Below are 24948 nucleotides of genomic sequence, written 5' to 3' on the forward strand. Positions count from 1 at the left end.
TTACTGTTAACATTTGTGTTTACAAAATGCATGGTAAACGTGATGTCAACATGTGTTTTAACAATGTTAACATGTGCGTTTTTTTAAATTAACATTTGTGTAAATATCACCTTTACATTGCATTTTGTAAACACAGTGATGTAATTAGGCAAATCACCTCTCCTCAAAACGCAACCAAAACGCCTCATGTGGCAGCACCCTTAGGGTGCGTTCACACGTTGCGTTTTGACCTGCGTTTTCATTGCGTTTGAAACGCATATACAACAGCTGAAGAGAGGTGATTTGCCTAATTACATCACTGTTAACATTTCCGTTTACAAAACGCATCGTAAACGGTAATGTAATTAGGCAAATCACCTCTCATCAGCTGTTGTATATGCGTTTCAAACGCAATGAAACCGTGACCAAAACGCAACGTGTGAACGCGCCCTTATGTTTTCCCTGGGATGTTCGATGTTGGGAGGAAACATATGGTCACATGGTGGAAGCCAAAACTCTGATTGGTCTTAGTTTTTTTCCCCTGTACGATGTGAGATTGTACAGTCCATGAGACCCCATGTCCTCCCTCCAAACCAAGACGTCTGTGGCCCTTTAATAGGAGACGTATCAAACGTGTGTGACCAGCGCCCAACACAGCGATTCACACAATATCATCTTCTGGGCGCGTTCACACGTTGCGTTTTGACCTGCGTTTTCATTGCGTTTGAAACGCATATACAACAGCTGAAGAGAGGTGATTTGCCTAATTACATCACTGTTAACATTTCCATTTACAAAACGCTTCGTAAACGCGATGTTAACGCATGCGTTAACAACGCATCAACGCATACGTTTTGTTAACGCATGTGTTAACATTGCGTTTACAAACGTAAACGGTAATGTAATTAGGCAAATCACCTCTCATCAGCTGTTGTATATGCGTTTCAAACGCAATGAAACCGCGACCAAAACGCAACGTGTGAACGCGCCCTCTATGGATCAGTAAGTGCACAGGGGGGCGGACCAGGTACAAGGAGTCCAGAGCTGGAGCCCTTGCACCTGTCTTTATGCAAATTGGACAAATTAACCCCGCCCCTAATTCATTTGCAGGCTGATTTGCATATTAATTAAAAGGTGATTGTATCTGCTTTTCTTCATGTTACCAAAAAATATGTGTTGTTGCTCCTATTACAGGTCACTACACAGCCGGGAGGCATTCAGGATGTTTAGGACGTCTTCTACAGAAGTCTTGATTTATGGGAGAAGCCGTAAGGGACACTTTTCTCTCTTTATGTCTTGCAGGTAAGTGATGTGTTTAGTGACAGGCATAAACACACACCCGGAATCCGGCTCTTCAGGATCCCCTCCAGCTGTGTCCTCTGACTATATAAGAGGCTGTAGCCTTCAGCTCCTGCAGATACAAGTACAGCGCCATGGCCAGTGCAGCCGCTATAGTGGCCAGGAACAAGGCCGCAGCTTTGGGTCTTGGGGCCAATAAGACCCCAAGAAAATACTTGAACCAAGACTTTGAGGAGCTGAGGGCGCGGTGCTTGGCCTCGGGGACATTGTTTGAGGACCCAACATTTCCTGCTGCTCAGTCGTCTCTAGGGACAAAAGATCTGGGACCCGAATCTGAGAAGGTGAAAGGACTCGTCTGGAAGAGACCCAAGGTGGAGAAACCTTTACTACATACTTTATACATAGATATGGTTCTGTTCTGTTGTTGGGGGAAACTGTAACTATTCTGTGTGACAAGAATGGTCCAAGATGACTTCGCCCCCGACCATCAAGCCCTCACCTACCCTGTAGGTCCTTCTGATCCCCCGATCCTCCAATCCTTCTGATCCCCTGATCCTCCGATCCTTCTGATCCTCCGCTCCTGTGTATTTCTTGCTTAAAATGTCACTTCTGTCATAAAAAGGAAATGTAACTTCATCAAAACTGCTCCAGGGCAGAACTCTCCAGCTCCCGGGAGACTTCAGCGGCCGCTATTATGGGGGTTGTAGCTTTGCAAAGTCTTGAAAGCCACAGATTACAGACTAGACGGAAACATTTTTGGTCTCGGTGTTGTGTTCTTTATCCTGCGTCTATCCAGTTAGTGTAGAACTACAACTCCCAGCATAACCTGGCAGCCTCCTGATGTCCAAGTATGCTAAACATAGTAGATGTTCCCCAGGTTGGAGGTCACTGCTCGGGTTCTTCATGGGATTCACCAGCCGTTGGGCATCACCCTCAGAGGTTGGTGAGATTGTGCTCCCTTATTCCATCTATTCTGTACTCCATTTAGATGCTGCCTTGTGCCTGCGAGGGGCTTTTGTTGGCTTCCTGAAAACAATTACATTAATGGTCCTGAAGACCACCCATGGTTGAGGCCACCAGGTCCAATTAGTCTTTCCATGAGGTTGATGTAGGATTGACCACAGGGGTGTAACTTGCCAACCTTCCCAATACCTCCATGAGGTTCCTGAGGTCCACTAAAAAGTGGACAAACCTCCCAGGACTAGTAGAGGTCGGACTCTCTGACATTTGGTCATGTTCCTGCAAATAGAGGCTGGCATCTTAGTTCCCCATGTTGCATAAAGTAGCCCCCAAAATTAGCTGTGCCCAACCAACCAACGTACAAGCCGCTCGATCCGTCCCTAGAAACATCAGTCTGAATGGTGAGACGCGACCTAAATGTTGGCCAAGTTGCTGTAACAAAAGATCTATTGTCACTCATGAATTCTCAATGTTACAATGTATCCGCCCTTGTCTTACAGGAGATAAATCTCACCCCCCAATTTATTAATGAAGGGGCACATCGTGCAGACGTCCGGCAAGGGTCTCTGGGTAAGTGGTCACATGACTAATAGTTTACTGTTCCTTCCTGCCCCCATCGCAACTTTTTACGACTTGTCTTATTGTATACACGAGGTGCGGGAGTCTCCACCAACAATATTCTCTCCAATGGCCCTTGTGAAAGTTTTATTGGGAATGTTACATTTGGCCTAAACTAAGTAACTAATTAACTAACTAACCCCCCCCCCTCCCCACGTTGCTGAATGACTGATGTGCGTCACTATCCATGTGAGTCTTTGAATATGTTTGTATGAACTTGAAACTTTACCTTTTAGAATTCAAGTTTTGTGAAAACTTTTCACAATTTGTTGTTTTTAACCCTTCCTTAGGGGCGGCCATATTGGATGCATCCCCTTCCCTGCTGTAATGTCAGTATAGGTTGTGCATTTTATGGCTGATCACAAAATATAATGGGTTAGGGGTTTCTTCCCCGGCCTCTTGGATACTATTGCTTCTGGTTAGTTCTGCACTTTAATGACTGAGCGTTCCCTCCTAAATCTACTATGGCTTCAGAACCAATCTGTCCAAGATGGGTCATCGCTCCTATGAGTCATGTCTGACCTCTCCTCCTATCATTTCCTGTAGTGCTGGGAGACTCCCGGGAATTGGTAAGACCATCATACAACTCCCCCTCCTGCATATACCAGGGAGTGACAGGAGTTGTGGCTGTTACTATCCTGCCTTATCTAGACCTGAAATGGCTCTGCTCACCTTCACCAGTCTATACAGTAAAGCTGACAAGTAAACACAAATCCATGATGTAACATCCTGTCCATTCATATATGATTGCATATAAAGATATACATGGACTCCTCCAGACCTCACATTTTTTTAGGTGGTCAATATATGGAGAGTCTCGGATTCTAAAAGTCTTGTCTTCTGACTTCCCAGTAACAGCAGGTTATGTTTTGTACAGGTGACTGCTGGTTTCTATGTTCTATAGCGGCTCTGACTATGAATGAAGAATGTCTCTGCCGCGTCGTCCCCATGGACCAGAGCTTTGACAAGGACTATGCCGGAATCTTTCACTTTAAGGTAATGCAAAGTTCTGGAGGACTTGATTTAGACCCCAAATACTTCTACCAGCAGAAAACTGAACTGTAAACAAGCCTCGCTTACAAGTTGCTTGACCTGCATCTTTTTCTTTATGGCCTTGTTTTCCCAAATTTTTTCAAAAATATGCTAGTGAACCTGAAGGGCTAAGGGGGTGTCACCAGAGCCCCTCTGGATATCTCTTATATGCTCACCCCCCATGGCCGCCTGCATCCTCCTTCAGTTCTACTTCAGTTGAATCCTCCAGCCTCTATGTTTTAGGCGGCCGGGTGAACATCCATAGACTCCAGAGGAGGGAGATAAATCGAAGGGTCTAAGAGCAAAACTGTTCTAGCTGCCAATGACAACCAATCGGAGATCAGCTTGCATTTTCTCACAGCCGGAAGCCGAACTCTGATTGGTTGCCACAGTCAACTAGAGCAGTTTTGCTCTCCGACACGTCTGATATAGTTACCCCTTTATATTCTAGTAACCCAATGGGGGTCATTTACGAAGGGCCCGATTCGCGTTTTCCCGTGTTACCCGAATATTTCCGATTTGCGCCGATTTTTCCTGAATTGGCCCGGGTTTTTGGCACACGCGACCGGATTGTGGCGCATCGACGCCGGCATGCACACGGCGGAAATCGGGGGGCGTGGCCGAACGAAAACCCGACGGATTCGGAAAAACCGCCGCATTTAAAACAAAAAATCTGTCGCGGAGCTTGCACTTACCTTCACTCAGCCCGAGCCGGTGAACTCCAGTGCGTTCCGATGCTTTTCAGCCCAGCAGCGCCACCTGGTGGACGGCGGAGGAACTACCTTAATGAATCCCGGCCGGACCCGAATCCTGGATCGCGAATGGACCGGGTAAGTAAATCTGCCCCAATAAGTACAGGATGTGCTCCATTTTTTGGTTTTTAGGATTCACAATTTTTTTGCACCATTCTTATTTTTTTTTTCTTCCCAGCTTATGAGATTAAATTTTTGGGTACTGTTCCCCCAAAAAATGGAGCTCTATTCAGGGCTTGTGGATCTTTTCCCCTGTAACATTTAGACACAACTGTTTGATCTTCGTTTCAATTAGTTGATTTGGAATGAATTGAATTTTATTGTTCGTCGAGAAATATTTTTAAGAATATTTAAAATGTATTTATTATTTAGGTTTTTTTTTTACATTAACATTGGAATCTCTTGTCATTCTACACTATATAATATTTCTGTAATGTTACAAAACTGCTTTTCATGAATGACAGTGATGATGTCATTGTGAAAGGAGGGTCCATGCACTGGGACAGGCCGAGACGAGAAGCTACTTGGGTGATTGTCTAAATGTCAGGAATGTTCAGTGACGTCCTACAAAGACTCGATGGTCTGATTTCTATAAAGAGAGTAGGAAACTATCCAGTACAGTCTTCTAGAATGTTCCATTTAGAGGGTCTACCCTACCTTTTGCCTTTTCAGTGAAATCCTAATTACATAAGGGTATGTGACGCCCTGTAATATGTCTTAGGGGTGGAAAGTTCCATCGTTCTGTAGTTCCCCCCCCCCCCCCCTTTCCTATTTTCTATTATTGTACATGATGTGTATCTCAAATGCAACCCTAGAAAAGGGGGGATGCAGCTGCAGATCATAGGATGGAGAAGTGCACCCAGGGTCGGCTCCAGGTTTCAGTGGGCCCCTGGGCGAAAGATTCTTTGTGGGCCCCTTTGCAGTGAACTGCAGTGAAAATTTGCATATTACCCTGATTAAATATTAGCAAAGATAGAGGGGAGTAAAGGATTAGCCCTAAAATGGGTTATCCTTACATATACGTTAGATGCACCTACCACTGGATCTACACTAATAGGTAGATCTGTAGTGGTAGGATTCCTTTAAACCCGAGTAGACACCCCTTTTCCTTTGAAAAAAGTTTGTACCAAGCTCCACCTTCTTTTTAAGACATGACTGAATTCACCAGAATGGCCTAAAAATTTAGAAAATGTATCAGTAAATACAGGTTATCTCCACCTAGTTATTGGCTAGCAGGTCCAACAGTTAAGACCCTCACGAACCTTAATCGAGCTCCAGTCAACGTTCAGGAGCAGCAGGATGTTTAGTGGACCACTGATGGCTGTGGATGTGGGGAAAGTGGAGTCTGTGATGGTGGTTTTGGTAAGTCAACCCCCCAATTATTGTCGGACTGGGGCTCTCCCTTCATCAACCCCTAGGAAATAGACCCCTGTAGCCTCCAAAATGAGTTGCCGGTTCCTCTTAGGTCTAGTTTTTGGGTTAGGACCTTGGCCTACCATAGGATCCTCCGGTGGGCCAGTTCGACCCTGCCCCAATCATGCAAAATTGTACTGACCGGCATGTTGGTCTTTACTAAATCCTGTACCGGCTTGGCATATAGTGATTGGCTGGAGAGGGCCTGGCCTGCTCTCCCATGTCTCCTTTAAGTTGTATTGTACACAACTTCTGTCTGAAAGAACCTTGTTCTAATAGGAGGATCTGTGAGTTTTACCATATCTCCATTATCCAGTGTGAGTCCCCGGCTTAAAGCCACGTTACATCATAGGCCTCCCCTTTAATATGAGCTGGGACCCAAGGAAGTGCCCCTAGGGGACCTTATCACTAACAAGGAGACAAAGTTATGGAATTACAGTAGAGACGAGAGCAGGTGCTACACTGGGTGTAGATTACAAACAAGTCATAGCAAAACGTACAAACATGAAAAGTCTTGTTACCGTGACAATAAAACATAGAAGATAAACATCGATCTCTGTGACAAGATCCATGACTCATACATCAGGTGTAACAATAGCACCTTCACCTTTGTGTTGACCTATAACCTGTCGCCCCCAGTTCTGGCAGTACGGAGAGTGGGTGGATGTCGTGGTGGATGATCGTCTACCCTCCAAGAAGGGGAAGCTGGTGTTTGTCAAGTCTACAGCTGAGAACGAGTTCTGGAGCGCCCTGCTGGAGAAGGCCTACGCCAAGTGAGTAACCACATGATCAGATCCAAGGCTGGGACCACCCAATAATGAGAGACTACCATATGTGCCGATAATGGCCTGGTCACTTAGTTCCCCAGAGGAGATTATTTCCAAAGAAATCGGAGGAGGTATTTATTACATTTAATAATGTCCTCACAGGTTGAATGGGACGTATGAAGCTCTCTCGGGAGGTATATCACTAGAAGCTCTGGAGGACTTCACCGGTGGGATTGGAGAACTGTACTATTTTGATAAAGCTCCACAGAATTTGTTTCAAATCATCCAAAGCTCCTTGAAAAGGGGATCAATGGTCACATGTAGCACAGTAAGTCTTCAAGGGTCATATATTGGAGCCACCGCTTGTATATAGGGTCCGTAAGGCCTGGCCTGTGAGGTGTACAGATGTTCTGGTTACATGGGGCGTATAACCTGCTGCTGTTAATGGAAAGCAGAGGTTGAACCCAACTGCGCCATCTAACCTTTTTGGCTCAGACAATGCCCTTTGTTGTAGACCTATGTGACCCTGGAGGGTATTAAACCTGAATCAGGATCTCGTCTTCACTATGATGCTGGTTCTATTCGTTGGCTCTAAGGCCGAATCAGGGGTGTGCGAAGCACCAGGGGGCAAAGACTAGTCTGGATTAAGCCAAGGATAGAGCAGGTGGTGGTTTTTGAGTAGTCTAGGGTCAAGGCTGGTGGTCCGGGAAAAAGCCATTCAGAATCGTGGTCAGTAAAAAGGTACAGAACGTATTTCCAGGTGTTAGGCCCCTTTCACACTTGCGTTTTTCACGCGCGTTTTCTGCGCGTGCTTTTGACGTGCAGAACTTGCATTGCACTCTGACCCATTGTAACCAATGGGTCTTTTCAGACTTGCATTTTTTTCACGCACACACGCACGTTTTTTTTTTTTTTACGCGCGTTTAAATCTCGGCATGCTCTACTTTTGCAAGTCATGCGCGTGAAAAACGCACCATACAAGTCTATGGAGATGCATCAAAAGCGCATTGCACTCTGAGACACTTTCAAGTGCAATGCGTTTTTCACGCATCAATTGCCATAGAAAAGATAGAGCTCAGTCCTGAGTCCTTTCACGCGCAGAAAACGCGCGTGAAAAACGCATTGAAATTGCATTGAAAACGCGTGTGAAAAACTGAGACACTGAACAAACTCTGACTGAAAACTGATTGAACTCTGGTGCACAATGTGCGTTTTTCACTGACCAAATTCTGACGTGATCTGCAACGCAAGTGTGGGAGGGGCCTAACATTGAAGGCTGTAAGTAATAGCCGGCGTGTGGGGTATTGGCTTTCCAATCAACATCATAAAGGGGAGGGGGTCCTGATTTCCCCATGTTCCACATTCACTTCCATTGGACTGTCGTACACAACCATCCTAGGAGTCATGTCTGAGACTGTACAACATCCCCCACTGGGGCCTAGCCTTTTTCAAGTGCGGGCTAGCTCTCATCGGTGGTCACGGTGCTTGGTACTGGGGAACGGAGGCCTCGTCCACTAGCTGGCAGGTGAAGGCACAAGAAATAGGGGGCGAGGCTGATGAGGTAGGTATCTCTCTGGGGCAACCCCTATGTTGGTGTAGGGATCCCTGATGATAGTGAATGGGGTGCCCTTGGTGGTAACAGCCTGGCACAGGGATCACTCAGAGGCAAAGTTTGTAAAGCATTCAACTTGGTCCTTTTTATTGGTACATAACAGCAGTAACAGGGATGGCTGGTTGGATATCGTTTCACAGTAAGGTAGTTTCATGGAGGAGACGATAGGTGGCTGCTTCCACGGTAAGACAGGGTGAAGACTCCGGTCCCAGGTTGCGGATAGTACCATCATCATCTCCTGCGGTGGTCCAGAGGGTCCACAGACTCTACCCAAAGAGACTTTCCCCGAACACACTTGTCCCTACAAGTGTTTTCTGTGACAGTGGCAAGCTCATTATCCAACCAGCTCTCTACTTGCATTACAATAGTAACATTACCTCTGATTGGTCAACATTAATGCATATTCTTCTCGGGCAGAGAATTACCTGCTGCATTACCATTATCCAGCACTTGAGGCCCCCAGTGAGTTAATTAGGCTCATCGACAAAACCCAAATGCATGGAAAGGGATTTAATTTCACAACACTAGAATTGCCCTTGCATTGGCAGGGGTGTTGCACATGTACATCCACACCCCAGTACTGAAACAATACTCCATATACCTCCAGCAGAATTTGGATCATAGTTACTGAACATATTCATATTTTCACAGAAATCTGAAACTGGAACAGGAGAGATTGTTGTCAGCAACAACATGGTCAAGAATCATGGGTATACAGTGACCGGAGCAGAAGAGGTAATATATATATATATACTGTACATAGGACTGGGTTATAATGAACCAAACACAAATAATTTTTGGATTCTTAATTGTCATGAACAGGTCTCCTATCGTAGTCACAACATCCAACTTATGAGGGTGAGGAATCCATGGGGTTATAAAGAGTGGAACGGACCCTGGAGTGATAAGTAAGTGGATCCTTTTTAATATGGAATCTCGTCTGAAGATTATAGAGCAGGAGGAGCTGAGAAGATTGTACATAGTGTCCTATCTGCAGGCAGCATGTTATAGAACAGGAGGAGCTGAGTAGATTGTACATAGTGTCCTATCTGCAGGCAGCATGTTATAGAGCAGGAGGACCTGAGAAGATTGTACATAGTGTCCTATCTGCAGGCAGCATGTTATAGAGCAGGAGGAGCTGAGCATATTGTACATAGTGTCCTATCTGCAGGCAGCATGTTATAGAGCAGGAGGAGCTGAGCAGATTGTACATAGTGTCCTATCTGCAGGCAGCATGTTATAGATCAGGAGGAGCTGAGCAGATTGTACATAGTGTCCTATCTGCAGGAAGCATGTTATAGAGCAGGAGGAGGTGAGCAGATTGTACATAGTGTGCTATCTGCAGGCAGCATGTTATAGAGCAGGAGGAACTGAGCAGATTGTACATAGTGTCCTATCTGCAGGCAGCATGTTATAGAGCAGGAGCAGCTGAGCAGATTGTACATAGTGTCCTATCTGCAGGCAGTATGTTATGGAGCAGGAGGAGCTGAGCAGATTGTACATGGTGTTCTATCTGCAGGCAGCATGTTATAGAGCAGGAGGAGCTGAGCAGATTGTACATAGTGTCCTATCTGCAGACAGCATGTTATAGAGCAGGAGGAGCTGAGCAGATTGTACATAGTGTCCTATCTGCAGGCAGCATGTTATAGAGCAGGAGGAGCTGAGCAGATTGTACATAGTGTCCTATCTGCAGGCAGCATGTTATAGAGCAGGAGGAGCCGAGCACATTGTACAGTGTCCTATCTCCAGGCAGCATGTTATAGAGCAGGAGGAGCAGAGAAGTTTGTACAGTCAGTTACTGTCCAATATTTTGCTGAACAACCCTTAGGGACTCTAGGGGTATAGACGAATTCCCCTATTTACAATTTTAAGAGAAATGTAGTTATTTTTCCCTTTTTTTGTGTGGCCTATATTAGATACATATTATGATTATCTTGTATGGAAATGTAGGTGTGTAAACTATTTCAGCATTTTATCTGATCATGTGTTTCATATCACAGGTCACTTGTCTGCATCAGTTCAACAAAGTGACTCCACATCTACACTCTAGGGCAGTGTCCCCCCCCCCCCCCCCCAACCTTTTTGTATCTGGGGACTGACACTATAGGGCACAATCTGTTTGCGGACGCCCACTTCTGTAATCACTTGTATTTTATCGATTTTTTTTTTTTTTTTTTTCCCCCTCCTGCAGGGCACCAGAATGGGATGAAGTGGACCCAAAAATGAAAGTCAATCTTAAAGTTGATTGTGAGGACGGGGAAACCTGGTGAGTACATTGGGGGAGATGCAGCAGGTGGACAAGGGTCATTAGATTCTGATATGGGTGTGATGGGAGCGGGGTGGGCAGGGGTGTGGTTGGGCATAGTTGGTTACTGAATAGCAGTATCATGTCCTTCTTAGGATGCCATTATCCTCCTTTATGGTTGAATTTTATCGAGTGGCAATCTGTCACCTTAATCTGGATCACATCTGCTGCAATGAAAATCTAACCTGGTGCCTGACAGAATTCACCGGTTCCTGGACCGCTGGATCCACTGCTGGAGGCGGCAAGAACCACCGTAAGCGCGTCCTGGATGGTTTCCAATTGTAGATAAACCACTGAGAAGCAGGAGGAGAATCCTGGTGAAATGTGTAAATTTTCTGTTTCAAAAACAGCAACATTCTGGACCAATCCTCAGTTCTGGATCACACTAGAGGAACCCGATGTGGACCACCCGGGGGACACTAAGACGCCGCTGTGTACAGTCATCGTGAGCCTGATGCAGAAAGAACAAAGAAGAAAGAAGGTTGGAGGGGAATCATTTTCCATCAGCTTCTCTATATACAAGGTACATAGATCTACATACACACAATGTAGCCAAGAAGTTGGCTCCTATTCACATTACATGGTAAAAAGATCATATATTGATCTGGCTAAATAAATCTATTACTGCAGTAACACAGCGTGGCCACTACGCTGAGAAGGGCGCTGTTCTTCTGGCTCTATTTTCTTTGTTGATGCTGGTGGTATCCGGAATACACTGCCAAATGTTGGACCTTCACTGATCTGATACTGATGACTTGTTCTATGGATATGTGTTCATGTTCCATCTCTGATCAATATTAGAGAACAATGTCTGATCACTTTTTTCAGAAATAATGTTATCTCCATTGATGAACATTTGATGGATTTTTGTAAGGGGTCACTAGGATTGTGTTATCTAATACATAAAGGGGGCAAACAGTCCGATTGTGGAGCAGCACAGCGAGAATAATGGATCAAGTCCAATGGTGGGTGCACGCCTCCAGCAAACCCGATCCATGGGTTTGTAAGGTCAGATATCCAAAAAATACAGAGGCAGCGCTCCTTGGAGCGGAGTGCTGCCTCATTGCATTTTTTGGATAAAGAGGGGCATGTATGGATGTTTGTCCACTAAAGGAATCTGCACCGTCACGTTTACAATCACCAAATTTTGCACGGTCGCTCTCTGTGACTCAGGGAACGTTATAGGTTTTGAGCCAAAATTTTCACCCTGCGCTTCCCAAAATCCACCTATTACCCACCATATACGGAAGCCTTTGTCTGCTGCTGCGGCAATTGGAGGCTTAGCCGTGATTGGTTGCTGTTTTGCCACAGGTCATTAATATGCGCTCTGAGCCCTGATTGGTTGCTGTTTTGCCACAGGTCATTAATATGAGCTCTGAGCCCTGATTGGTTGCTGTTTTGCCACAGGTCATTAATATGAGCACTGAGATGTGATTGGTCACTAGAGGCAGTGAGTATCCGACAGCTTCTTCCCAGGACCGCCCCTCACTCCATAAGCCGGCGGTGACTGCTGAGCTTCATGCTTTGCGCTCACTCCTGCCTTCCTATTGTACTTCGCGGCAGTGTCTGCAAACTTTATCACTGCTAAAAAATGGGCTAGGTGCCTTTTTTATAGGTGACAGGTCCTCTTTAACACCCAAAACTTGCAGTTATCTGAAAGTGTCTCTAATTTTGATCTGTGTCTTTTAAAATTATTCTGTAATTGATTTATTTTTATTCTGTAATTTAGAATGTATAGAATATATAATCACATAGGACACACAATGACCTGTGCATTTAGGACATCGTGTGGTGCTCTCCAGCCTTCTGACCATCTCTATCCCTCATGTCCACCTTCTATAGTGCTGGCTGTTGGATGATACATATAGTGGTAGTGTTACTCCACACATTGTATATATAACAATATCAGGTCTTGGTTTTTTATTTACTGGAGACTGAACTGAAGTCTTATAACTTTTCTATCTTCCAGGCCCCCAAAGAGGTACGAGAAATGAAGACCCGACGCCCCGGAGGCTCCTCTCTCCTCACCCTATACTATTGAATGACGTGTTATGGCTTCTATATGACTATTACTTGTGATCCTGCACTATACTATGCTGTTACTATCTCTATTATGTCCATAGAGTAGCTGATAAGTTACATTGGTGGGACAACCCCTTTAATGAATACTGTGTTGCTATTGAGTTCAATGTAAAATATATATTCCAAAAAAACTTACCATTTATTTATAGCTTCACAGTCACTGTGTCCTTTCATCTTGGTCAATTGCTTAACTTTTTGATTGCCCAAGGGGTTGTATAGCATTAGTGCATTGAGCTCCTTGGCTCCCCCTAGTGGTGGCTGCAAGTAGCTAGATTTTAACACTTGGCTCTTCGTCAGGGTTATACCAAATTTGATTGTTATCCCCTGTCCCCTCTGCCGGCTCCACCTGCTGCTTCTCAAGGACTGACCACAGGACTCCCACCGATTACAATATTCTCCTCTACAACCCCTTTATACTATCAATCTTTCCACATAAACAATGTGCATTCTCCTATTTCTCTTTTTAAGACGCCGCCTAATGTTCCACTGCAGCAAAAGTTTTTCAAGGCAAACAAAGACATTGATAGTACAGACAAATTCAGAACCGAGCGCGGCGCGTCCAAACGTTTCCAACTTCCGGCCGGAAACTACGTGATTGTCCCTTCGACTACTAATCCTTCTCAAGAGGCGGATTTCTGTCTACGAGTATTTACGGAGAAACGAGCAAAAACTTTGTAAGTAAGACTCTATGATGACGCTTGTCCCTGGGGACCACAGGCCAAGGAGAACGAGATTCTGGGGGTCATTTACTAAGGGCCCAACGTGTTACCCGAATATTTCTGATTTGCGACGATTTTCCCTGTATTGCCCCGGGATTTTGGCGCACGCGATCGGATTGTGGCACATCGGCGCTGGCATGCACGCGACGGAAATCGGGGGGCGTGGCCGAACGAAAACCCGGCGAATTCGGAAAAACCGCCGCATTTAAAAAAAAAAAAAAAGTGTTGCGGGACTCGCGCTTACCTTCACTAGGAATAGTCCGGTGAACTTGAGTGCATTTCGGCGGGCCTCGGCGGACTTCAGCTCAGCAGCGCCACATGGTGGACGTCGGAGGAACTGCCTTAGTGAATCCCGGCCGGACCCGAATCCACCACAGAGAATGCGCCGCTGGATTGCAAATGGACCGGGTAAGTAAATCTGCCCCTCTGTGTTTCATGTATAAAATGCATATTATTTGCTTTATTTATTTTTATCATATATACTCGAGTATAAGCTGACCCAAGTATAAGCCGTGGCCCCTAATTTTACCACAAGAACCTGGTAAAGCCTATATTTTTTTTATTCAAGTATAAGCCGAGTTTGGGTTTTCAGCACATTTTTTGTGTGCTGAAAAACTAGGCTTATACTCGAATATATACGGTATGTTATTTTTTATTTTATAGCATTTTAGATTTATTTCATTTATTTTTTTTTTTTGTCTTTTAGAGAACTCGGGAACATGGTGTTTGCTGAGGTTTATGAGGTAAAACTCCTAATTATATTTATCACCCCCTCCCCCTATGACTACCAGAGTTATAATGATGAAAGAAAAATGATCCAATAGAAGTGTATTAAAATATTGAGGCCCTGGGGTCTGATGGTTGATGCTGAATCTGTATCCCAGCCCCCACCTATCATATACTGTTCATATAATGTATAATTAGGGGTGTGCCCCATTTCCTGTACCAAGGGACGCACCTGTCATGAGACAAGTTGAGCCTCTTGCCTCAGGCGGCTGCAAGATGGGAGATGGTATCAAGGGTGCAGTTACCTGCTACAAAGAAAGACCTGACACTTAAAAAATAGTGTCTCTTTACTACTGGATGGGGTGGAGGGGGGGTCTATTCTTTTGTTTTCCTCAGGTAGCAGAGAGTTTAGGTTCACATCTGCATATACCCCGTCTATTTCTATTGGAGTCTTTTTGTGTTTTTTAAAAAATTTTTTTCACCCCTTGCAGCCATCATTGAATGCAAATCCAGATTCAGAAACTCAGAATGGAACGGAGTCATCACATGAGGAGGTAAGTGATATGTCCTGTATGGGCGGCCTTCATATGGGTATAATGCGGGCACATATTGGGATCCGTAGTACGAAGTTCCTTGCCGGATGTCCTGTGATTCTTGGCTGTAACATCTCCATAAACTTAGAGGAGAACTCATTCCTGTGCATTATGGGTGCAGTGTCCCTAATATGTGCAGAATGGGAGTCCTGATTTGAAACAGAATAAAATTGAGGGGGAATTTTGGGAATATGAACGTCTGATACAAAAACCCATAATGCTATAAATAAATGGCTACAACAAAACTCCAATGTTTTTAATCACAAATTGGAGTTTAAATACTTTGCTTTAATGATTTAAAAAAAAAAAAATGTATGGGCTTTCTAAAGTAGGAGGAGTTATCTCCAAGATGACCTTCAACTACAACTCCCATGATCGCTCAGTTCCCAGTAACAGCGCCTCCCTCTTATGCTCTGCTCTCAGTGATGATATAACAGACTGTCTTGCTCTGTTACCCTAGTAATGATGTGTAACTGCCAATGAGATGACGTCTCACCACAACACCGGCCATACTGGATACACTGCAACCAACCGACTACAGCCAAACATAGTGATGATCACATGACCTGCCCAGGCAGGTGCAGGACATGTGATGTGAACATGTGACCAGCAGGAATCTTCTGTCCTGTGTCCCCTCCAAAGGGACAATCCTAGTGCATGTCCACAGCACAACAACCCATTTGGATATGAATTATGCTTATTCCATTTCTAATGGACGTCATATCAGTAATTATTCCCGTGTCCTTACAAATTTCACACCAATAATTACTACAAAATTAAATATTATGATTATTGTATTTTTATTCTAGAAAGGTGAATACACTGCGGAGGATCTGAGAGTTGTCCTAAATGAGATGTTATCCAAACGTAAGATCTATCTGCTATCTATGTCCTGTCTAATATGTATCTAATATACTTTCAAATATCTTGTATCTATTTTATCTTTCCTGTGTTTCCAGGTGATGATATAAAGTCAGAAGGATTCAGTCTGAAAACTTGTAAAGAAATGATTAATTGCCTGGATGTATCCTTTTCTAAATGTCCCTGATATTTGGTAAATGAAGAGTAAACTATTGTCTTCCCTTTAGAACAAGTCGTATATCAATCATAGAGGCAGCGGGGGCAATCACTGCACACTGATTTATGCAGCTTCCATTGGGTTCATTACTAGCTGTATACATCCACACTCTCAGAGCTCCCCCTAGTGGTTGTGGCCAGCAGACAGAATTTTGTCACTCATTGGGGGTCATTTACTAAGGGCCCGATTCACGTTTTCCCGACGTGTTACCTGAATATTTCTGATTTGCACCGATTTCCCCTGGATTGCCCCGGGATTTTGGCGCATGCGATCGGATTGTGGCGCATCGACGCTGGCATGCACACGATGGAAATCGGGGGGCGTGGCCGAACGAAAACCCGACGAATTCGGAAAAACCGCTGCATTTAAAAAAAAAAAAAGTGTCGCGAGACTTGCACTTACCTTCACTAGGAATAGGCCAGTGAACTTGAGTGCATTTCGGCAGGCCGCGGGGAACTTCAGCGCAGCAGCGCCACCTGGTGGATTGCGAATGGACCGGGTAAGTAAATCTGCCTCATTATGTTGCACTCAGCGTTCTTCTATTAAATCAACTGGGGCAGAATTTTAAAGTTGACATCAACTCTATCAAAGACTTAGCACATGTATAAGTTGAAGAACATTGGAATCTCAATTTATTGAAATATAGGACTATCATAAGATCTTGTGATCACTCTGAGCCAACCAGAAGTTCCATAAAAGTTTGACTTCTAGAAAAGTTTGTTTCTTAGTGTCTGTGACTGAAGTAGCCTTAAAATGGAACATCCTTAACCTCCCCATCACAGGAGGACAATACCGGGACACTGAGCAATGAAGAATTTAATATTCTCTGGAAGAAGCTGGAGAATTACATGGTATTTTTACACTCTGGGTGATATAAGTATTGACTGACATCTTGGTTATTAAATGCTGACTATAACATATGTGCTATGGGAGCTGCTTCTGTCAAACTATTCCAAATAGGCAAGCATGTCACTGCTCAGCTGAGCTCTTACTTAGCAGCTGAACAATCTGATATATAAAGGAAGTCCTGAGCAGAAGACTCTCTGTATATAATATCCATATGCACTGATACAATATCTAAACAAATGTTGCTTTGTTTCTGAAACAGTCATTTACTATGCTCCCCGCTCCGTTATTATATGTAGTGCTAAAGCTTAGGAAATGGGAACACAGGACGTGACGATCTGTCTCTAATTATTATCCTAATATCAACGGTGATTGGTTTGTAGAAGTCGCTGCCTCTTAAAGCGACTCCAATTTCACCAACCAATCCTATGTAACCAGGGTGTATTTGAGGTTCCTTACCCCTTTGGGAAGGTTCCTGAGCAAGAGGGTCCCTGGGGGAGGATCTCTAAGACAAACCAGTTCAGTAGTAGAGCGGGTCCACCCAGGCTGACTGTGACATTACTACTGTGGTAACCATGTGTATAGGGATGAGTTCTTGTAGTAACTGTAGTTACTCTGTGATGTTCTCTACAGAAAATCTTCCTGGAAGTCGACACCAACGTCTCCGGAAACATCGATTCCCATGAAATGCGAAACGCCCTACACAAAGCAGGTGACCGAACCGATGAGTGTGTGATGGTTCTAGCTGTGTGATTACTATCTACAGAGCAACAGTTAGTAATAGGAGGCGGAGCATGACATGTGAGCTCCGCCCACTAAATCTGAAACCCCTCCTGTCTAGCCCCTATTCCATCCGATTCCTGCTCATAGTCTAAAGCTCTGCTTTTAATATAAAATCTGAACCGATTACATGAATGAGGCCGTAGAACCGGGACAAGTTTTACTAATTTTTTTTGTGTTCACAATTTCAATATCTCTACTTGGTGTCTGTGAATCACAATCCTAATCATTTACATCTAGTGGTCAAATAGATGTACTGTTCAATGCCCGCAAGCAGAGATATGGAAATTATAGATCATTAACAAAAAAATATAATAAAATTGCAGATGTTTTTTTAAGACAAACAATGGATAACATGGGGAAACCTATTGGAAGTCGTGTCCTGCAATGGTCTATGTTGGGGAGGGAGAGGGAGGGAATGTCTCAAACTTTAGTTGCCAGAAGATCCCATTGGTCTGGATTTGAGAACTAAATGAGTAATTCCCAATAATGTAATAAAAGATAACAATGTTCCAATGATTGTACTGGAGCTGCAGATACATTGACGATTTACCTTGTTTTACTTTTCAGGTTTTGGCCTCAATAACCAGATTCAAGATGTCATTGTCCGCAGATACGTCTCTGGTAACCTGACTATTAACTTCGAGGATTTCATCGCATGTATGATACAGTTGGAGACCCTTTTCAGTGAGTCGTGAGGACAGTCTCTAAATTTTGAAGGGGCTTTAGTTGACACATTTCACCAACTCACAAAACATATAGGGGCAGATTTACTTACCCGGTCCATTTGCGATCCAGCGGCGCGTTCTCTGCGGTGGATTCGGGTCCGCCGAAATGCACTGAAGTTCACCGGCCTATTCCTAGTGAAGGTAAGTGCAAGTCTCGCAACACTTTTTTTTTTTTTTTTTTTAAAATGCGGCGGTTTTTCCGAATCCGTCGGGTTTTCGTTCGGCCACGCTCCCCGATTTCCGTCGCGTGCATGCCAGCGCCGATGCGCCACAATCCGATCGCGTGCGGCAAAATCCCGGGGCAATTCAGGGAAAATCAGCGCAAATCGGAAATATTCGGGTAACATGCCGGGAAAACGCGAATCGGGCCCTTAGTAAATGACCCCCAAAGTGTTACATAGAAACTATAACATAACTAAATGTATTACATGGGGACAGGACAAAAACCAATCTTACTACATAGATACAGCAGCGAACTAAACTTACTGCATAGAGATGATACAGAACCAAAATACACTGAATACTCAACACATCCTAGATCTGAACAAATGAATTATTGTCATTGAATACTTTGTTCAGTACAAAGTTGAATGTGTTGCCAACAAAACGACAAAAATGAGGCTCCTTATTGTGTGTGGCCTCCACGTCGTGCCTGTATGACCTCCATACAACAGCTTGGCAGGCTCCTGATGAGGTTCAGTATTGTGTGTATGTGGCCTCCACCTGCCTGTATGACCACCCTACAACGCATTGGCAACCCATCCAGGAGCTGTAGCCAGAAGGTTTGCTGTGTCTCCCAGCATAGTGTTCACAGACGCTACCAGGAGATAGGCCAGGAGACGTGGAGAGGGCCGTAGGAGGGCAACAACTCAGCAGCAGGACCGCTACCTCTGCCTTTGTGCAAGGAGGAACAGGAGGAGCACTGCCAGAGCCCTGCAAAATAACCTCCAGCAGCCACAAATGTGCACGTGTCTGCAAAATGGTTAGAAACCAACTTCATGAGGATGGTATAAGGGCCCGACGTCCACAGATGGGGGTTGGAGGCCCACATGGGGGTAATGAGGTCTTTGATCGGAGGAGCTCTTTTCTTCTACCTGGCTGTATTTGTTAGCTTCTTCCAGCCGCGACTTGTCTCAGCAACACAAAAATGTAGGTTTCTATCTCAATCATAGTAGAAAGGCATCCAATCCATCAAGTCCTACTTATGAATCCTAAATCCTGGAGACTGGCATTGAGTGGCTCATGTTGTTACCATGTGTCACTGTAAAAATTTTCTGTTCTCTTTAGAAATGTTTAACATTCTGGATATGGATAAAGAAGGTAAAGTCTCTTTATCATTATCTGAGGTAAGTCCCATAAGCAAATTCCCTGAATAAATCACTGTTGATCTTTCTAAGTCCCTCTGATGTGATCTCCTCTGATCTCTCCGCAGTGGATCTTGGTTGGACTGATCTGATGGGGAAAAATAAATGAAGATTTGGATCCAAAAATCTCCTCCATCTGAACTGATCCTATAGATTTCATGGCCTGGTATTAGTCCTGTGTGAGCACTACTCCATCCACACTGAGCATAGTGTATCCTACACTATTATATCCTATATCTGAGTCCCCCCCCCCCCTTCCTCCCCCCATCATGTGTAATGTATATTAATGAGGATTTTGTGGTTTGGGGGGGGGGGGGGGGGTTGGGGACAATATGATTGCTATATGTGAATTTATTGTGATAACACTTTGTCTTTTGTAATGTGGCCATGAGATTTCAATTAAAATGCAATGCAATGTGTATTGTGTGCCTGTATATATATAACCCCTTCAGGACCAGGCCTTTCTCTGTTTATGAGTTTCCATTTTCACTGCCGTAGAAAGGCGTCGCGTCAGAAGAAGTACCCTTAATGACCGTCGTAAAAAGCAGATAGGGTGGTCATTAAGGGGTTAAAATGCAGAATTGCTGGTTGATTGATAAATTTATGGAAGGAACCACATGTGGTTGAAGATGTTTCTGATACACATTTGTAACCAACTCCTGCTACAGAAAGCATTCCCCAAACCATGCACTTCCTCCACCACCGTTTCACTGACTTTATACACTTTGGTTTCAGTCTTTCCCCAGTTTGTTGACAAACATCAGACTCCCATCAGATCCAAAACCTGCTTTCATCACTTCTCCTCTGTCCACATAACATGCTCATCAGTAGATGTGACTTTTGATTCTTTCTACTAATGAGAGGTTTGGTCACTGCAGAGTGGATTTTCAGTCCAAATCCTCTTAAAGGTGGAGACACTGTATGACGAGACAGATCCTTACCCTGTTCAGTGCTGAGCAATTCCAGCTGCAGTGATGAAACCATTACCCATGGAGATTTTCGGCACTATACCGTCCTCTCTTGCATTTGTCTTTTTTTAAAATAGTATTTTGTTATATATACTGTTTATTAGAACGATCTCTATAGACTAGTAGAAAGGGTTAATGACCATTGAGAAACATTTCTGACTGTCGACCTCTAACTAAGGAGAAGCTAGCAGTAATTCTCAACAGCTATAGTAAATATTGTTTAGTAGAAAAAAAAACACTTGTTTACCAGAAAAGCAGACAGACTGACCTTTGGCATGACAAGTGTTGTCTGGAAAGTTCTTTACACTTTAGAAACTTTCTACCATAGAATAGTATGGGGAGTCAATGTAAGTCTATGGGAGAATGCTTTGTCATTGTTTGCTGAAATGTATCCTTTCCTCCACTGATAACATATACAAGGAGAATAGTCCTAGTCCTTAGTGTCTTGCTGTTACGAAGCATAGCTTGGAGGTGAAAAGTGTCTACCTGAGCAACCGGAAGAATAATCAGAGATGGGGATACTTTACTATAGACCCTTGACTTCTGAGAAATAGAGGGACGGCTAGCCCAGGCCTTTCCTCAGCATTAACCCTTCTTCTACCAGGGAGGAGAAGTCAGCCTTTTGATTGGCTTGCAGTGCTTTGTACCTGAATTTCTTAAAGAAGGAAAATGTTCATTGCAGGTCCTGACTCTCTTGACTTACTTACCATTGGGGTGCACCGCGCCTAACCATCCCCTGGAGACCAGCAACATGGGGTGACACATTGACAGTGCCCCGCATAGTGTTGGAGTCACCCCTAACCCAGGCAAGAAATAAAAAATGAACAATATTGGGGATTGAGGGCATGCGAAGGTGCACCAGCCATTGAGTATCATGCCTCAGGCAGCAATACCTGCAGCAAGATGGGAGGCAGCATCAGGGGCGCAGTCACCTGCTACACACCAGGACCTGACCCTTACAAATAATGGCTCTCCACATGTGATGTCATCATGGATATGAGACACTTACTAAAAAATAACCTGAAATATTACTACTTAATGGGGCAGAGGGGGCCCCATTCTCTTGCTCGCCTCAGGCAGTAGAAAGTTAGTTTCACCTCTGAGGGGATGTGTCTGTTTTGTTGCAGCTGTCCCCTCTACAATCAGGAGGTCGTCTTGTTGGCTTCCACTGAAAAGTTTCAGGAAAGTTAATCACCAGCAGGTCATCCATGAAAGTCACAGACCACCAGGCTGGTGGTGGGGATATACACATCCTACAATGTACAATGGGGAGGGGGGGGATACTGGACCTTATAAACTGTATACAGAACACACCTTCAATGTAAAAAGATGTCCCTCTCCCCCCATTATCTTTATTATTTTCTTCTTCTCCAGACTAGAGATGAGCGAACACACTCGTTGGAGCATTAGCGTGCTCGGACGAATACTTCGCCAGCTCGAGAAAATGGCAGCTCCCGCCGTTTTGATTTTTGGCGGCCATAAACAGAGCCAATCACAAGCCAGGAGACTCTGCACTCCACCCAGCATGACGTGGTACCCTTACACGTCGATAGCAGTGGTTGGCTGGCCAGATCAGGTGACCCTGGGATAGACTAGCCGCTGGCCGCGCTGCTCGGATCATTCTGTCTCTGGATGCCGCTAGGGAGAGAGCTGCTGCTGGTCAGGGAAAGCGTTAGGCTGTTCTATTAGCTTACTGTTAGGCAGGAGTGATTCTCCAAGAACCCAACAGCCCTTCTTAGGGCTACAATAACTTTTTATTTTATTTTTTTTTTCTTTGCTTGTAGCTGGGCTTGCTGGCACTAGTAGTGCAGCTAGTACCATATTGTGAGGAATTTGCTGGGAGACCTGCGACCATTGTGTTTAGCTCTTAGTGACACACATATCCATCTCAAACACCGAAGTGGGACAATTTATTAGGGGTTCAATTGAATTAGGCACAGTCTGCTTTTTCTTTTCTTTTTTTTTTTTCAAAACTAAAAGTCATCAGGCAAAGCACAAAGTCCAGTTGTGTGCTGTCAGTGTAGGATAGAAACTAGCCATAGCAATAGGATAGCATCGTTTTGTTAAAAAAAAAAAAAAAAAAAAAACACAAAAAAAATTTACAGTTTATACTTTAATTTTGAAAATATTGAACCCGAGGGCTAGGGGTAGAGGACGAGGGCGTGGGCCTCAAACTACTGCAGGGGTCAGAGGCCGTGGTCCTGGGCGGGTTGAGAGACCACCTGCTGATGAGGGAGCAGGGGAACGCCGCAGAGCTGCACTCCCTAGGTTCATGTCTCAAGTTACTGGGACTCGTGGTAGAGCACTGTTGAGGTCATGGATTGCGGACAATGCTTCTAGCCATTTGTCCACCAGTCAGTCTTCCACGCAGTCCACCCATGTCACCGAAATCAGCGCTCCTCCACCTCAGCCTCCTTCCCCCCAGTCGGCCCCTTCCAGGAAAATTTAGCATTTGAACCGGCATACTCTGAGGAACTGTTTTCTGGACACTTCCCAGAGTCACAAACCACTTGTCCGGTTGCTGCTGAGCTCTTTCCCGATGCCCAGGTTTTCCACCGGTCGCAGTCTATGGGCGATGATGACATTGTTGACGTAGTGGAAGTGTGTAAAGGGGTGTCGGACGATGAGGAGACACGGTTGTCAGACAGTGGTGAAGTTGTTGTCAGGGCAGGAAGTCCGAGGGGGGAACAGACTGAGGGATCGGAGGATGATGAGGTGACAGACCCAAGCTGGGTTGAGAGGCCGGGTGAACACAGTGCTTCTGAGACGGAGGCGAGTCCTCGACGAGAACAGGTTGGAAGAGGCAGTGGTGGGGCCAGACGGAGAGGCAGGGCCAGAGCTGGTGCATCAGCGCCAAATGTGTCACATAGTGAAGCTCCCGTGGCGAGGGCTAGATTTTCGGAAGTCTGGAGGTTCTTTAAAGAAACACCGGATGAGCGATGGACTGTGGTGTGCAACCTGTGTCACACCAGGATCAGCAGGGGTTCCACCACTACTAGCTTAACTACCACCAGTATGCGCAGGCATATGAATGCTAAACACCCCACTCAATGGCACCAAGCCCGTTCACCTCCGGCCGGGCACACCACTGCTCCTTCCCCTGTGTCATCTGCTAGTCAGCCCCCTGCCCAGGACCCCGGCCCAAACACCTCCCGTGCGAAAACCACACCTTCGCCTCCACGATCCTCCACAGCATCCACCAATGTCTCCATACCCCAGATGCTGGAGCGCAAGAGGAAGTACAGTGCAACCCACCCACACGCCCAAGCCCTCAACGTCCACATCTCCAAACTACTTAGCCGGGAGATGCTGCCCTATAGGCTGGTAGAGACCGAGGCCTTTCGCAACCTCATGGCGCCGGCCACCCCTCGGTATTCGGTCCCCAGCCGCCACTACTATTCCCGATGTGCCGTCCCAGCCCTGCACCAGCACGTGTCAGACAACATCATCCGTGCCCTGACCAACGCCGTTTCTGACAAGGTCCACCTGACCACGGACACGTGGACGAGTGCTGCCGGACAGGGCCACTATATATCGCTGACGGCACATTGGGTTAACTTGGTGGAGGCTGGGACAGAGTCTGATCCTGGGGCTATTAATATACTGCCGACTCCTAGGATTGCGGGGCCTACCTCTGTCTAGGTCTCTCAGGGCTACTATGCCTCCTCCTCCTCCCACCCCTCCTCCACCTCCTCCTCCGAATTACCATCCGTGGGCATGGCGCCATCAGTCGGTAGCTCTAGGCACAGCAGCAGTGCCGACAGCAGGCGGTGCTCAAACTGCTGAGCCTAGGCGATAAAAGGCACACCGCCCAAGAGCTATTACAGGGCATCACGGCGGTGACTGATCTGTGGCTGGCACCGCTGAACCTGAAGCCAGTCATGGTTGTGTGTGACAACGGCCGTAACCTGGTGGCGGCTCTGCAACTCGGCAGACTGACACATGTGCCATGCCTGGCCCATGTGTTAAATCTCATAGTTCAGCGGTTCCTCAAGACATACCCCAATCTGTCTGATTTGCTCACGAAGGTGCGCCGCATCTGTGCGCATTTCAAAAAGTCCAGCACAGATGCTGCCACTCTCAGGGCAGCGCAGCGCCGCCTCCAACTGCCCGCTCACCGACTGTTGTGCGACGTGCCCACGATGTGGAATTCAACATTAACTATGTTATCCAGAGTTTACCAGCAGCGCAGAGCGACTTCCACCAGAACTGGTAGTCAGGTCAGTCAGCTCCCTCAAGTCTACAATGAGGAGTGGACGTGGATGTCTGATATCTGTCAGGTGCTGAGTAACTTTGAGGAGTCAACACAGATGGTCAGTGGCGATGC

General features: G+C 45.4%; 1 protein-coding gene across 1 annotated transcript; it reads left to right on the top strand.

Annotated features, from left to right (window-relative positions):
* Positions 1 to 1210: 1210 nt before the first annotated feature.
* On the top strand, positions 1211 to 20072 carry LOC140120978 (calpain-8-like). Its single transcript, XM_072140065.1, has 21 exons — positions 1211 to 1649; positions 2739 to 2808; positions 3734 to 3852; positions 6693 to 6826; positions 6983 to 7148; positions 9084 to 9167; positions 9255 to 9340; positions 10624 to 10698; positions 10833 to 10990; positions 11088 to 11260; positions 12707 to 12718; positions 13288 to 13493; positions 14245 to 14281; positions 14756 to 14818; positions 15667 to 15724; positions 15817 to 15881; positions 16718 to 16786; positions 17415 to 17493; positions 18132 to 18248; positions 19577 to 19635; positions 19722 to 20072. Exons 1-21 carry the CDS (start codon positions 1413 to 1415, stop codon positions 19743 to 19745), a joined length of 2091 nt encoding a protein of 696 aa, XP_071996166.1. The 5' UTR covers positions 1211 to 1412; the 3' UTR covers positions 19746 to 20072.
* The last annotated feature ends 4876 nt before the right edge of the window (positions 20073 to 24948 follow it).

Source organism: Engystomops pustulosus, chromosome 3 (assembly GCF_040894005.1).
Source record: "Engystomops pustulosus chromosome 3, aEngPut4.maternal, whole genome shotgun sequence".
Lineage (NCBI taxonomy): Eukaryota > Metazoa > Chordata > Amphibia > Anura > Leptodactylidae > Engystomops > Engystomops pustulosus.

What these genes read in the sequence shown, in the direction of transcription:
- LOC140120978 (XM_072140065.1), top strand. Translation starts at nt 1,413, where the DNA reads ATGGCCAGTGCAGCCGCTATAGTGGCCAGGAACAAGGCCGCAGCTTTG. An exon ending in CAATGGTCACATGTAGCACA is followed by an intron (nt 7,149 to 9,083) that starts GTAAGTCTTCAA and finishes ATATTTTCACAG; the next exon opens with AAATCTGAAACTGGAACAGG. An exon ending in TCTCTTTATCATTATCTGAG is followed by an intron (nt 19,636 to 19,721) that starts GTAAGTCCCATA and finishes ATCTCTCCGCAG; the next exon opens with TGGATCTTGGTTGGACTGAT.